Source organism: Mauremys mutica, chromosome 2 (assembly GCF_020497125.1).
Source record: "Mauremys mutica isolate MM-2020 ecotype Southern chromosome 2, ASM2049712v1, whole genome shotgun sequence".
Taxonomy (NCBI): Eukaryota; Metazoa; Chordata; order Testudines; family Geoemydidae; genus Mauremys; species Mauremys mutica.
Genome location: NC_059073.1, coordinates 32,235,295 through 32,251,815, shown reverse-complemented (window position 1 = coordinate 32,251,815; position 16,521 = coordinate 32,235,295). Strand labels below are relative to the sequence as shown.

At 41.7% G+C, this 16,521-nt stretch overlaps 1 protein-coding gene across 3 annotated transcripts in view; it reads right to left on the bottom strand.

The window, feature by feature from the left end:
- CSMD3 (CUB and Sushi multiple domains 3) overlaps positions 1 to 16,521 on the bottom strand; it is a 1,155,643-nt gene that overhangs the window by 23,683 nt on the left and 1,115,439 nt on the right. For all 3 annotated transcript variants that reach the window (XM_045006341.1, XM_045006342.1, XM_045006343.1), the window contains 2 exons: positions 6,768 to 6,879; positions 1,056 to 1,235 (listed from right to left, as the gene is read on the bottom strand). In XM_045006341.1, the coding sequence (XP_044862276.1) occupies positions 1,056 to 1,235; positions 6,768 to 6,879 (292 nt within the window). The remainder of the gene's footprint in view (positions 1 to 1,055; positions 1,236 to 6,767; positions 6,880 to 16,521) is intronic.

The window sequence follows — 16,521 nt, the reverse complement described above, 5'->3', positions numbered from 1 at the left end:
CCCAATTTGAAATGTTTAATTTCAATGTGTGGTACTGACCCGAATCACTTAGTTTTGAGTTTGTTCAATATTAAACTACTTTTCCCTGTGATGGCATATTGTCTCGTGGGAACTGCAATTTGGGTATCTAATGCCACCATTCTCCCCTATGGTCAGGCTCCCTGACCAGACTACATCTTCCATGATACATCCATAGCCATGTCCCTTTCACGATGTGCTACACTGCTCGAGTGGAGGGAAGACTGCACCTGAACAACACAAAAGGGATGTAATCTGGCTGCAGCTGGCCAGCCAATGGAGCTGGTTCCTACATTAATCCCTCTTGGTATAAGGAAGCAAGATAGGATGGGCAGATTTCATTATCGTACAGAATTTCTTTATTATGCTTTGTAAATATCAAAGAATTAGAGGGTTTGGTCTTCAGCTTCAATTGTTCTTCATGCCATCCCTTAAATTCTGAATATAAATGCAGGCTAAATTTTCATGTTCATTTCTCAACATTCCATCTTTTTCTTCTTATATGGAAAGCACCTGCTCCCAAACATTGTCCTGTACAGTAAGTTTTATAACCCCAGAAAACCCAACATCAGCTCTGCATATCAGTGAGTTCTGCAGTTTTGGAAGGCATATACTTATGGTAATATCGACTGAAGTGAAAGTGGATCCTCTAGGCTTGCATGTCTGGAGTTCTAATTGATATAACAATACACAAGCCTATTGTACAATCCATATGTCTTGTATATAGATATAGGGTACAATTTTCAAAACAGCCCAAAGTGACTCAGGAGTCTGAATCCCATTTTCAAAAAGGACTTAGGGACCTAAGTCTTAATGAAAATCACTAGGATGTATGTGCTAAGTCAAGTGGGTGCTTTTGAATACTTTACCCACAAATATATAATGCTTTTATATGAAATATAGAAAAAGATAAAGTAATATACAGATTTTAAAGACATGTATTATGAGATATATTGTTACTAAATAGCAAATAAGGGATAATTTAAAGTTTAATATTTGAAAGTCAGAGAGAGGGGTGGGGGAGCAGAAGAGGTTACCTTCACAAAGTGGAACTTTTCCAGTCCATGTGCCATCAGATCTACAGACTCTGTGTTCTGATCCTCCTGCTAGGAAGAAGCCTGACTGACAGGTATAAATCAATGTATAACCAAGTGAAGGAAGATCCATTCCAGCCACATTAGCGTGAACTGGAGTCTCTGGTTGTTTACAGCTGTGTGCTACAAAGAAACTGTACGTTACTTTTTAGTTGAAATAGTAAAAATATTTCAGAAAAAAACAACCTCAAACATTTTGACAGGTAGTTAATTAAACAAAATGTATTAGCAATAATTACGTATATATATATGTTCTGTCTCATCTGAGAGCTCACTAAGCACTTCACAGTTTTATAAACTCTGGGCCCAATCCTGTAAGCATATTCATGAGCAGACCTTTAATCCTGTGTGACAGCCCATTGAGTTTGAGAGTCCATCTTTGCATATTTTCTGGAAGGCCCAAACACCATATATTTGTACTGATTGCCTTACACAGCAGTAACAGGCAACCACCCATTGCATGAATTGCAACAATTGTTTAATACAAAGCAGCAACTAAATAAGAGTTTAGAACAGGAAATGAAGAAAAATGGTTACTAACCTGTTTTGTAATTGTTGTTCTGTGAGATGTGTTGCACATGTCCATTCCACTTCAGTTGTTTGCATGCCCTAGCCGCTGAGATTTTCCCTCAGTGGCACCAATCAGGGTAACACATTCACCCACTGCTGCATAGTGCTACTGTGCAATGGTATAAAAGGCAGAGCCGCTCACAACCCCGCCTCTGCTCTTTTTTACTAGACAGACTCTGATATAGAGGGGTAGGATTGTGGGTTGTGAAATGGACATGTGCAACACATCTCACAGAACAACAATTACAAAACAGGTTAGTAACCATTTTTAACACTTTGAGTGATTGCATGTCATTCCATTTCAGGAAACTTACAAACAGTTCAATCTGGAGATGGGAGAAGAGTCTGAATAATGACTGAAGGACTACCTGTCTTCCAGACCTGTCTTCCGGAGATGGCATAATGAAAAGGAAAAGTATGTACTGAACACCAAGTTACAGCTCTATAAATATCCAGAATAGGCTCTTGAGCTAGAAAGGCTACAGACACTGTGTATGATCTTGCTGAATGTGCTAGCACCCTGTTCGGTGGAGTTACGTAGACTGGGAGACACTTCATCCTGTCTGCAATCTCCGTTAATGGTTGGGAGGGAGACTGAAACAGTTTAGTCCTATCCAAGTTAAAGGCTAATGCTCTCCTAGCATCCAATGTGTGGAGTCTCTCCTCATCCTTATGAGCATGAGGCTTAGAGAAGAAAGTTGATAAGTATATTGCCTGACTGATTTGGAAGTGAGAAATCACTTTGGTGAGAAATTTGGATGAAGACGGAGATATCTTGTAGACGACTGTACACTGTGGGGCAGATACCAGGTCTCTCAATTCTCCTACCTTCTTTGCAGAGGTAACTGCTACCAAAAAAGCTAACTTAATTGACAGATGAAGTAACAAACCGGTAGCCAGTGGTGTGAAAAAACACCCTCCTTAGTGCTGCAAGTTTCAGCACTGTAAAGTGGCAGTGTAGACAGTGCACCAACGCTGGGAGCTACTCCCCTCGTGGGGGTGGTTTTTAAAAACACTGGGGGCTGGTCTACACTACGGGGGAAAATCGATCTAAGATACGCAACTTCAGCTACGTGAATAACGTAGCTGAAGTCGAAGTGTCTTATATCGAATTACCTACCGTCCTCACGGCGCGGGATCGATGTCCACGGCTCCCCATGTCGACTCCGCTACTGCCGTTCGGGTTGGTGGAGTTCCGGAGTCGACAGGAGCGCGTTCGGGGATCGATATATCGCGTCTAGATGAGACACGATATATCGATCCCTGAGAAATCGATTGCTACCCGCCGATACGGCGGGTAGTGAAGATGTACCCTGGGAGAGCTCTCTCCGGCGCTGGTGCTGCGACTACACATCCACGTTAAAGCGCTGCTGCCACGGCAGCGCTTTAACGTTAGTAGTGAAGACATATGCCAAGAAAGAGGGAAACACTTGCAGTAGGTAGGTAGAACTCTACGATAAATGTCACAGGAAGTAAGAAGGAATTGAAAGAGGTCGGGGATGGCTCTGCCCTTCATACCATCACGCAGCAGCTTGAGACAGCACAGGAAGCATGCTAAGGGGTAAATCCCTATTGCTAGTACACGGTGTGCACAAACACCCGAAGTGGAATGGACATGTGCAATCACTCAAAGAAAAATAATGTGTCACCCTGAAGTTACAAGGAGTAATGTTAGGTATAACAGACTGTAATTATCAAGGATAGAAATTACCCAGAATGACCCTTAATAAACCTACTTGTGAGAAAAACATCTTGGTACAGGTGTCTGAGACATTAGTTTTACACTACATCCAAAACATGGCACCTTCAAAAGAAGAGTGGAGGGGGGGATAGCTCAGTGGTTTGAGCATTGGCCTGCTAAACCCAGGGCTGTGAGTTCAATCCTTGAGGGGGCCACTTAGTGATCTGGGGCAAAAAATTGGTCCTGCTAGCAGGGGGCTGGACTCAATGACCTTTCAAGGTCCCTTCCAGTTCTAGGAGATTGGTGTATCTCCAATTATTACCTTTAGTGTCACCTTTCATCACAGTTGAACACTGATTCAGCAGTCAGAGGGAAGTGTCACCTACTGGATCACTAATACAACATCACAGAGCAACCTTGTGTGCTCCCATCCATGTAATGAGCAGTTCTCATACTGTTTATCTTATGTCATGAGTTATGATATATCTTATGACCATCTCAGGTGGCATGTCTTCAGGCTGTTTGTAGAACTGGAAGGCATTACTTGTGACATTACAGTATCAATGAATCAGCACTACAAGACAGTGGTTTGCAAGTCTCTTAAAATGGATAGTTGCCTAGGAGTGAAACAGCTTCCCTGCCTTAGAAAGAACTTTCTCTCTATTTCAGATATGACTAATTACTGTTCCCATAACAAACTAACCACAGTGCCATTTTTTGAAAGTATCAGCACTGGGTACTAGGAAAGCAGTTCAAACAAATTGTTATTTTTAATACTGGAGCATATGCTTTGAAATATCAGACTAAACCTAGTGGCCTTTATATTCCACTTGGACGGAGTGCAGAGGAGGCTACTCCCTGATTCAGGGCTGCCCATCCTCAGTGCAATTTAGGGCTGCACAGAGTTTTACCATGACCCCTTTCCTTTCCCCCTACCCTTCCTGCAGCCCCACTCTCATCCCTACTCTTTTATTTGATAAAGAAGCATTGAATCCGATCAGTTATAAATAATAATAAATGAAGCTTTGGTTTTCCTTTTTCTATAATGGCTTGTAGAACTGTGAAAGATTAAAATCACATGAATATGGATAAATTGCATAAAATGTGATTTTAATCTTTCACAGTTCTACAAGCCGTTATAGAAATAGAAAAAAAAACAAAACTTAGTTTATTATTGTTCACTACTTTTCAATAATATAGTACATGTAAGTTAATTAATGAAACCTATCATGGGAAACTATTTCCATCCAAGGATAAGGCCTGATCTACACTACGCGTTTAAACCGATTTTAGCAGCGTTAAACCGATTTAACGCTGCACCCGTCCACACAACGAGGCCCTTTATATCGGTATAAAGGGCTCTTTAAACCGGTTTCTGTACTCCTCCCCAACAAGAGGAGTAGCGCTGAAATCGGTATTACCATATCGGATTAGGGTAAGTGTGGCCGCAAATCAACGGTATTGGCCTCCAGGCAGTATCCCACAGTGCACCATTGTGACCGCTCTGGACAGCAATCTGAACTCAGATGGACTGGCCAAGTAGACAGGAAAAGCCCTGTGAACTTTTGAATTTCATTTCCTGTTTGCCCAGCATGGAGCTCTGATCAGCACGGGTGGCAATGCAGTCCCAAATTCAAAAAGAGCTCCAGCATGGACCGTACGGGAGACCTGATCGCTGTATGGGGAGGCAAATCTGTTCTATCACAGCTCCATTACAGAAGACGAAATGCCAAAGCTTTTTAAAAAATCTCCAGACAGAGGCCACAGCAGGGACTCAGCACATTGCTGCGTGACAAGCGTAACGGAAAGCCAAAGAATCAAATGGACGCTCATGGAGGGAGGGAGGGGGTACTGAGGACTCCAGCTATCCCACAGTCCCTGCAGTCTCCAAAAAGCATTTGCATTCTTGGCTGGGCTCTAAGTGCCTGAAGGGTCAAAAACATTTTCCTGGGTGTTTCAGGGTGTATGTCGTCAATTTATACCCTTCACTCCCCCACCCCCAAAAAAGGGGAAAAAATCGTTTCTCGCCTTTTTTCAAGGTCACCCTATGTCTACTGCATGCTGCTGGTAGACGGGGTGCTGGAGAGCTAAACAGCAGCATCCTCTCCCCTCCCGTCCCCTTCCCAGTGGCAGATGGTACAGTACAAAAGGACTGGTATCCGTTCTCGTCATCAGCCCGTGAGTGCTCCTGGTTGGTCTCGGTGAGGTCGGCCGGGGGAGCCTGGGTAAAAATAGGAATGACTACTGGTCATTCCCAGCAGATGGTACAGAATGGCTGGTAACCGTCCTCATCATAGCAACTGGGGGCTGAGCTCCATCAGCCCCCCCCGTCATGTCTAAAGAAAAGATTCTGTACTGGCTGGACTATCATAGCAGTGGAAGGCTGGTCTCCTCTCCCCCCCTACCGTTTAATGTCCTGCCTGGACTATCATAGCAGCTGGAGGCTTCCTTCCCCTCATTTTATCTCACTAAAAAGTCTGTGTTTCGTATTCCTGCATTCTTTATTACTTCATCACACAAATGGGGGGACACTGCCACGGTTGCCCAGGAGGGTTGGGGGAGGAGGGAAGCAATGGGTGGGGTTGTTGCAGGGGCACCCCCTAGAATGGCATGCAGCTCATCATTTCTGCGGGATCTCTGGGGCTCTGACATGGAGCGGCTGTGCTCTCTGGTTCTCTAGTACACTTGCCCCATATTCTAGGCAGGACTGACTCTATTTTTAGACAAAACATAGGAAGGGAATGACCCAGGGGATCATTCCCATTTTTGCCTATGCGCCCCAGGCCGACCTCAGCGAGGCCAGCCAGGGGCACCCATGATAGCAGCAGATGGTACATAATGACTGATAACCGTCATTTCATTGCCAATTTACAATGGCATGGTAGACGGTACAATATGACTGGCAAATGAATGCTGCTGTGTAGCAGTGCAGTACCGTGTCTGTCAGCAGCATCCAGTACACATACGGTGACAGTGACAAAAGGCAAAACGGGCTCCATGATTGCCATGCTATGGCGTCTGCCAGGGCAATCCAGGGAAAAAGGGCGCGAAATGATTGTCTGCCATTGCTTTCCTGGAGGAAGGATTGAGTGACGACATTTACCCAGAATCACCCGCGACACTGTTTTTGCATTGGGATCTCAGCCCAGAATTCCAATGGGCAGAGGAGACTGCAGGAACTATGGGATAGCTACGGGATAGCTACCCACAGTGCAACACTCCGGAAATAGACACTAGCCTTGGTTCATGGACGCACACCGCCGAATTAATGTGCTTAGTGTGGCCGCGTGCACTCGATTTTATACAATCTGTTTTACAAAACTGGTTTATGTAAAATCGGAATAATCCCGTAGTGTAGACATACCCTAAGAGAAAAATATTTATCCCCTTCACCCATTACTTACGTATACATTCTGGCTGAATCCCACTCCACATAAGATCAGGGAGGCAAGTTCGGGTTGTAGATCCTTGGAGAAGGTGTCCTTTTTTACATTGAAATTGAACAACATTTCCCACCTATTGAAACAGTGAAAGTACAATGATGTTATCACAAAGAAATATCAATTGTTCCCAATCAATAGGGAAAACTCCAACACAGAATGCAGGATGAATAAGCTGAGCCATGAGGTCTTTCAAGAGCTGGGCAGAAAAAGGGAATTCCATTCTGTGGAGGATTTGATACTTTGGAACAAAACCCCAAAATTTCAGAAATCTCAGTGAAAGGGAATGAAGCCCTAACTCTGGGACAGTCTACATGGTGGGCTGCCCTGGAGCCAAGGATCTTGGAAGCCCTGGAAGCTCTGTCTGCCAAAGGGCTGCGAGCCTGGGACCCCGGACTGCCAAGGAGTCACAAACCTGGGACCCAGGCCTTCCAGGCTCTCATCTCCTTGTCACATTGTTAGGGGCTACCACGGACTTGGGTCAGTGTGCAGGCAGGAAATCAGGCAAGTTTTTAAACCTTTGTGGCAGCTCCAGGCATAGCGGTCGATGTGAGGGTGGCAGTCAGGCAGCCTTCGGCGACATGCCTGCGGGAGGTACGCAGCTTCAGGACCGGCAGATAACCCACAGAAACGCCATCGAATCTGTGTGGTCAAGTGGACCTCCCACAGAAACACCGCCAAAGGCTGCCTGACTGCCGTGCTTGGGTGGTGGCAGTGAGTTTCATTGGAACTTCTTTGAAATTGAACCATCTTGTCATATGTTTCTGTTGTAAGGGATCAGCAAATTCTGATGAAAAATGTTTTACTGGAATTTCTCTGACCAGCTCTAGTTCCTTCCAACTCAAGCCTCTATGGTTCTAGGATCCTTTTAACTTTGAGCCCTATGGTGTTGAACTTTACTTTCTCACTACAAGAAAAGAACAAAAATCAGTATGTTTAATAGATAACAGAATGTGAGTACATGAAAATCTACACTCTTAACTCCTCTGAGCACATCATTTGTTTATGCTTGGAATGGATAATTTGAAGGAAAAAAAAAAAGAAAGGAAAGAATTCTTTGCAAATGAAGCAAAACTAGTGTCTGAATGACTTGCAGTATCATCCCTTTTGAATACAGTAAGTACAGGGCCATTTATTATACACTGAGAATTGTTAACTCGTTTACACTAGTGTTTAAATATCTTTAGATATAGAAGTCATAGGCCAAATGTGCCATCTAGTGAACTGTGTATCTTTTGATGCATGTTTGAAGGAGAGGTTGTTGAGTTTGTACTAACTTTTCATAGCACAATGCATTTACATTTTTCTTAATTTAGATTAAGTTTAAAAGGCTTGATAAAAGTTCTTGATCCCCAAAAGGTAAAATATGCACATCTTTCATAACAACTGAATCCCATTAAACATAGTGCTTCACTGCTATAAACAATTATTTGAAATTTTATAGTAAAATTCCATTTCAGCTCAGTATTCTCATCATGGTGAAATGTAATAATAACCCATGAGCTATGCACAGTACCTGTATGTGAATTAAAATTGAAACTTTTTTCCTTTACAACATCCACTGGTTTATATAATTACTTTAAAGTGATCAGTTTTGGAAGATGTGCAGCAAATCAGGTTTTCATTATGAAATACATACTAGGAAAACACTATTGACAGTTACTAAAGTTACAATGAATTGCAATACTAGTGCTCTTTTATCTGATAAAGTAGCATTGAATCCAATCAATTATACTAGATTGCCTGGCAATATGCGTTACTCTTAGTGGACATCAGCCCTCCATTTCTCTGAATGAACAGTTTTGAACCAAGATTTCTTCTACACCTGTTCTATTTATTTGGTATCTGTCACTCAAACAATATTTTGGCATTCTGATTTTGAAGCAAACATCCTTTTGCTCCTGCTCCAACCACCAAGTCAAAGCCACTGTGTTAAACACATCTGTTTCATTTGAATGCAAATGACATGAACCTACTTATTCTCTACTTTGTTTCAGAAATATTCTTTCAAAGAGGAATCAACAATTTTCTCTGAATGAAGGAAAGAGCTGGATACATCCCTTTTTCCCTTTACCTTCATCCATATTTTGCACCTAAACAAAGTGGCCTAATTTTTGAGATGCTGAGTAGTGGAAATTCAACTGGCTTCCACAGAAAGCAATGGGAGTTACATATCAGGCTACTTAGGGATCCAATATGAAAATATTGGCCTAAGTAACTTGTTCAAGATCAAGAATCAATGACACATCATGTAAACACTCGGGAATTCTATCCATTTTAAACCCCATAGTAATCTTCAATCAACATTCTAATATAGAAAATCAAAAAGTCATACAAAAAGTGAAAAATAGGTCAAATGACAAAGGATATATACAAAAAAAATCAAGACAAGCATGTAGGGACAAAATTAGAAAGGCCAAGGCACAAAATGAGATTAAAACATTTTGCCAATACATTAGAAGCAAGAGGAAGACCAAAAACAGGGTAAACTCATTACTCAATGAGGAGGGAAAGAGAATAACAGAAAATACAGCAATGACCAAAGCGTTAAATGCCTTTTTTGTTTTAGTTTTCACCAAAAACTGATCAGATGATGAATATAGTGAACATTAGCATAAATGGGGTAGGATCTTAGGCTAAAATAGGGCAACAACAAGTTAGAAATTACTTAGGCAAGTTAGATGTCTTCAAGTCACCAGGGCCTGGTGAAATACATCCTAGAACACTTAAGGAACTAGCTGAAGAGATCTCTGAGCCATTAGCAATTATTGTTGAGAACTTGTGGAAGACAGGAGAGATCTCAGAGGACTAGAAAAAGGCAAATATAGTACCTATCTATAAAAAGAGAAATAAGGACAACCCGGGGAATTATAAACCAGTCATCTTAAGTTCAGTTCCCAGAGAGCTAACAGAGAAAATAATTAAACAATAAATTTGTAAGCACCTGGAAGATAATAAGGTGAAAAGTAAGTCAGTATGGATTTGTCAAGAACAAATCATGTCAAACCAACTTAATATCATCCTTGGCTATTAAGGGGGGAGGGATAGCTCAGTGGTTTGAGCTTGAGCTTGCGGAACCCAGGGTTGTGAGCTCAGTCCTGAGGGAGCATTTAGGGACCTAGGACAAAAAAAAATAGTTGGGGATTATTCCTGCTTTGAGCAGGGGGTTGGACTAGATGACCCCCGAGGTCCCTTCCAACCCTAATATTCTATGATTCTTTGACACGGTAATAAGTTTTGTGGATACATGCTAAGCAATAGATATATCTTGACTTTAGTAAGGCCTTTGATACTGTCTCACATGACATTTTCAAAAATAAACTAGGGAAATACAGTGTAGATGAACCTACTGTTAGGTGGGTATACAAATGATTGGAAAACCATACTCAGAGTGTTGTTATCAATGGCTCACAGACAAAGTGGAAGGGCATATCGAGTGGGGTCCTGCAGAGATCGGTCCTTGGTCCAGTCCTATTCAATATCTTCATAAATGATTTGGATAATGGCATAGAGACTATACTTATAAAGTTTGTGGGCAAAACCAAGCTGGGAGGGGTTTCAAGTGCTTTGGAGGGTATGATTTGAATGCAGAATGATCTTGACAAACTGGAGAAAAGGTCTGAAATAAACAGGATGAAATTCAATAGGACAAATGTAAAGTACCCCACTTAATAATAATAATCAACTGCACAAATTCAAAATGGGAAATTATTAATAGGAATTAATAGGAATTAAATGATCTGAGGTTACAATGGATCAGACACTAAATATGAGTCAACAGTATAATACCATTGTAAAAACAAAAAGTGAACATCATTCTTGGATGTATTGGGAGGAGTGTTGTAAGCAAGACATGAGAAGTAATGCTTCCACTCTACTCAGCACTGATAACACCTCAGCTGGAATACTGTGTCCAGTGCTAGCACCCATACTTCAGGAAAGATGCAGACAATCTGGAGAAAATCCAGAGGAGAGCCACAAAAGAAGATGAAAGGTCTAGAAAACATGACCTGTGAGGAAAGGCTGAAAAAATTGGGTTTGTGTGGTCTTCAGAAAAGAAGACTGATGGGGGGGAACACAATAAAAGTCTTCAAGTACATAAAAGAGGAGGGTGATAAATTGTTTTCCTTATTCACTAAGGAAGGACAGGACAAGAAGTAATGGGTTCAAATTGCAGCAAGAGAGATGTGGTTAGACATTAGGAAAAATGTCTTAGCTGTAAAGGTAATTACCTAGGGAGGTTGTGGAACATCTTTCACTGGAGTTTTTAAGAACAGGTTAGACAAAGACCTGTCAGGGATGGTCTAGGACGGTGATCCTTAGACCTGCCTCAGTGCAGGGGACTGGGAGAGCTGAACTATCGAGGTCCTTTCCAGTCCTACATTTGCATGATTCTATGATTTCAAGTTCTGTAAAATGTAGTCCTGCTCAAACCAGAGATGTGCAAACAAGATGTTGGTCCTTAAGGAGTGCCTGAAAAGTCATTCCCATTGGGTTTGAATGCAGCAAAAATCCTGGGTCTCCAAGATCTAGAGGAACTCTGACAGAGGAAGCTCACTCAGACGGTGGCTGCAGACTTTATCCCAGCTCTGCATCTCTTCCCTACCACTCAGTTCCTCAGACATCAACTCCCCTCCTGGGGAGTGATTGGCTCAAAGGCAAAGGAATTGGAGATTGTGTGGGGCTGTGGAAATTCCTCTCCTTTGAAGTTGACAGTGCACCACAGCACTGCCCCCCATTCCAAATTACTAGCCCCCATATCCTCCAGCCCACCAATCCATCCTACAATCTCCTCATCCTGCAGCAGCACCTTGCCCACCATCTAGGAGCATCAGCCTTCCTATGCCACAGATCCCTGATCCAAGACTATGAAATTGAAATGATCAAACTAATAACATAAATATTATGCAAAATTTCTGTTGATAACATTCACAAAATTTCCATAAACATTTTTCCACTAAAAATGCTAAAACAACTCACGTTTTTGTATCCTGATACAGTAGCAACACACAAAAATATTTCTGCAGTGTTCTCCTTTTTTATTTTAAATTGCACTATGGGGCTAATTTTATACCCAGACTCTGCATCACTGATTTCTTCTCCACTGGGAAATCAAGCTGCAAAGCCCTGGATATCTGCTACCACTCAGCAGAGGGGTAATGCTCATCTCAGAAGAAGGGGTATAAATATTAACCATTCCCAACCATAACCATGTGTACTGAAAATACATTTTCAAAATGGGAAGCATGAGCTATGTGCACAATTGTTACTGAAAAACACACACTTCTATCTATCTGAGATTGCAGTAAATTCACTTCACTAAGAGTAGCAGACATTTTGGTTAGTCATGGTAAAACCAATTCAGATAAAGTAAAAACTAGCCAAAGCATTTGCTGAGAGTTCTCTCTGAATTTGTATGAGTGCTGGAAAAGAAAGGAGAACTATTTTTTTTAAGTGTGATTCTAACCATCTTTGTTCTTGGTCCTCCAGTTGCCAGATTACACCAGGATATTGTAATGGGTTTCTCCTTTCCCCTGCAAAATGGGTTGTAGATGGATGTGGCTAGAGTCAGATGCAGGGGAATAGGAACTGAAACAAAGTGTGGGGTGGTGGGTTTCCAGCTGTAGGGGAGGTAGATAAAGCAGGTACTGCTGCATATGGGCGATGACTGCATTAAAGTTTGTTGGGTTTTTGGACAATCTGGTGTCACATCATTCCTTCTAATGATCCTTATGTTACAATATGTTGTAGAGAGGACTTAATAATGTAAAGAACTTCCAGTGGGAGGTCATTCACTCTAAACTGGCTAAAGGACTTAGAGGCAGTGGTGGGCAACCTGCGACCCGCAGGGCACATGCGGCTCATCGGGGTAATATGATTGTAGGCCGCGCGACATTTTGCTGATGTTGACCATCCACAGGCATAGCCCCCCGCAGTGCCCAGTGGAAGCGGATTGCCGTTCCTGGCCAATGGGAGCAGCAGGAAGTGGTGGGCAGCAGGGACATACTGGCTGGGAACTGCAAACTGTGGCGAAGCTGTAGGGGGGCATGCCTGGGGACTGTCAACGTCAGCAAAGTGTCTTGCGGCCCGCAATCAGATTACCTGATGGGCCATATGTGTGGTGTAGGTTGCCCACCACTGACATGTGTGGTATGTGCTCATACCACAGTCTCAGCTCACCCTACCGGTTTTGCTTGCAGTTGTTGGTGATCAGACCAGGTGAATGGGACATTAATGAGATGTCCAGTATCCGTTCATTGGCTGGCGATGGGATCTAATAATAACCTGTGCAAAACTCATGGTTCTTCACTTTACAAGTAAAAATGTTTTCTCTACCAGCCACCCCTGCAAACTAGAGTGAAGCTCTGTTCTTTCTTGCTTGCTTGTCTGCACCAGAAATAAAGATTCGCCACTTAGAACAGAGTTAACTATTCTTCACAATCATGTGCAAACTAGAGCAGAAACCATCTCACTCTATCCTCTCTTAGTTGAATGGAACTAAAATGTGGGAAAATCTTATTTTCATCACTAACTACTAGATATGACTTTCAGGCAGGAGATCTATTGAGTAAGAAGGTGTATCTTTAGTGTCACGAGTCATTATTCTGTCCATAAAAGGACTTAAAGCAGTCTTTTCATACTAAGCATCTGTTATTTATTGTAGTGCTCTGTATTTTTTTTAACAAACAAAAGCAATAAAAGGTTATATTTTTGGAAGGCAAGTATGCCTGCATATGAGGTATAGCTGGTGTGCATTCCCCAGTGCCTCTGCTGTATTAGTTCTTTTGCTCAACTAACATTTGGCCATTCTCTTGGAAGTGAAATAAAATGCACCTCTTGACACCCTTGCTGAATCCTAGCGGAAAACCTACGTAATCATAAAGACTCTTTCAGAAAAACTAGGTGGCTCAGGGTATTGGTAATGGGACATGGAGACTTTCACCATGTCTCCATGTCTTCCCTTTCACTGATATTAATCCAGTCCAGTGCTATAGGAATACAAGTTTTTGTTACCAAATAAACAAAATTGTTGGCCTCTGTGAAATAAGTTTGTGGTCTTAGTTCCCTGTGAATATGTGTGCACATCACATAATCTCACACAACTTGCATCCTTGTTGAAAGTTAAAGGGTGATTAGACTGAGAATGAACTATTCCTTCACTGCTCCAGATCAAGATTGGGGCATAGTGGTGGGGGCAGACTTGGGGGTTTGCACATGCCTGTCCATACTATACAGCACTTATCTTGAAATAAACAGGTTTTCATTCTACTGTTCTATTATTATAGCTTTATAAGCACTAAATTCACAGAAGAAGAAAGTTTACAAGGTTTTCCTTTATCTTCATATTGAATATCATACGGAGCATCATAAAACAGACTCAAGAGTTAATACAAGGATACTAGGGGTGTAGTGTGGCTATTTTTGTTTCTAAATACAGTTTGCACTTTGGCTCCCTTCAAGCTTTAACGTGCAGGAAACTTGCTGAATTTCCACAAAAACCTAAATTGGAAAAAAAAAAACCCAGAACTACAGAGCCTTGCATGCAAGACAGATTGTTCTAAATAAATCCTTGTTTCATTTCAGCAGTAGGGTGTGCTGTAATGGCTTATGGTCAACGTGCTATAAACAATTTCCTATGTTACTAGCAATATCTCTGAGCAAATATTCCAAATCCACAGTTCATTTCAAAGAAGCAATTTATTTTTCAAGCTTACAGATGAAGTTGCAATATACTGAGACAAAGGTATTTTGTCTTTGTAAACTCTGCTTGATATAATATATTGTGTTCAGGATAGATTTGCTACATAACAAAATATTGGAATGAATGATAATATCTAAATTCAGGCACACATCCCAATTATACTAGATGCTACCATTTATTTACATTCTGTGGCTGGTATCTGAAGTAGGGCTGAGCTTGCATTTTTGATGGACATCTGCTTAACTTAATATGCAAGGGCCAAATACTGATACCCTTACTCAGTTTCTGCCTAATCTTTCCTCTGGAAAACTCCAACTAGCATCATTACATTGTGATATGGTGGTAGCATGTGTGCTGTGATCTAGAAGAGACCCCCACTGTGTAAAGATGCTGGCTTTGAGGCTTGGGAAAACAAGCAGGTAACAGCTTTTTTTGTAGGCACAGATTATAAAATGCAAAGTTTGGAGATCACTTCCATACAGCAAAGTGGGGAGGTCAGGGCTGGATAATTATCTATGTAGCCAGCTCAAAAGACCCTGAGCTTGGAGTTCTAGTGACAGAAGAGGACGGGCCAGGTAGGGAAGTGGATAGCTAGGAAGAAATTGGCACTGTAGCAACCCATACGTTGGGATTAGTATTGACAAGAGGCCACGCCATGTTCATCCTGTGTAAACTGACACCCAACAACCAGGAGGGTGGAGGGCGAACTAGGTTGGGGTTTTACTGTCAGCCTCAGACCTGAACTTCTCTGTTTTTGAGATCTTAATTAGAAGCTGCACAATGAAGTGCAGCTTGGTTCTACTAGTGTTAACTGGTGACACTGTATATGTATAAATTGTGAGGAACATCTACTATTTTAGAAGCAGAACTTCATCTGACAAAAACTCTTCATTATTCCATTGCGAAAACTTCAAACTGCTCTGCCTAATCCTCGTGTGCAGTATTGTTGTAGTGTCTTGGTCCCAGGACATTAGAAAGACAAGGTGCGTGAAGAAGAGCTCTGTGGAGCTTGAAAGCCTGTTTCACCAACAGAAGTTGGTCCAATAAAATATATTACTTCACCCACTTTGTCTCTCTAACTCTCCATAAAGTCTTCCTACATATGGTGCTAGGTGTTGATTGTCTTTCTGCCAAGATCTGGTCTGTTGTGTTTTGGATTTAGATTTGGATTCTTCTTTATCCTTCCCCTAAGTCTATCCAGAGTAGCCAAGGGAGTGTTATCTTGGTTTCTCCTTCCTCATTAGGCATCAGAGAAAGGAGCTAGCTCTTGACCTTTCCCCTTAAGCAGAAGAAGGAGTGCTGCAATTCCTATAGGGAAAGAGAGAGAGTACTACTCACTGCTCCCTGACCTGCTGTGACAATGACACCAGTATACTGCACTGTGCTAACTATGCCATCACACCTAGAGTGTGACAGAAATTGATGTTTAAACATTTGGTTCCTAAACAGTACCAACTCCTTTATACGGGAGCTTGAGGATAAGCTGCTGGTTAAGTGAAGTAGTATGGAAGGCCATACGGTATACAAAATAATTGTTGCTGAAGTGCATTTACAGCATTGCTGTATTAATCTGCAAGGCACAAACCTTAGAATTTTGGGGGTCAAAGTTGTAAATCCTGCCAAAAGCTACATTTGTTTTAGAAATTATATATCAGTTGACATTTTGCCTGTTTATTTGAAGAGTTGTATGCTGGATGCTAATGATGCTTCCATTCACCATGGGAAAAACAGAACAAAACAAAACAAAAAGAAACATAAAACTAGAGGGATCAGACTGGCCTGTCAGAATGTAAGACAAATGTTTAACACGTCAGACAAATGACCCTAAGGAATTTGACAACAAAATTACAGAAAATGGCAATTGCAATGACTCAATGCCTATGCAATATAATAAGCACTTTCTAATGTAGCATTTTGTTGTCTCAAAAGCACATATCAATTCTCTATGTACTGTATTCTTTTAAGAATGATGAAACTGATTCTCTGTTCACTCACATTAATTTTACACCGGCATCT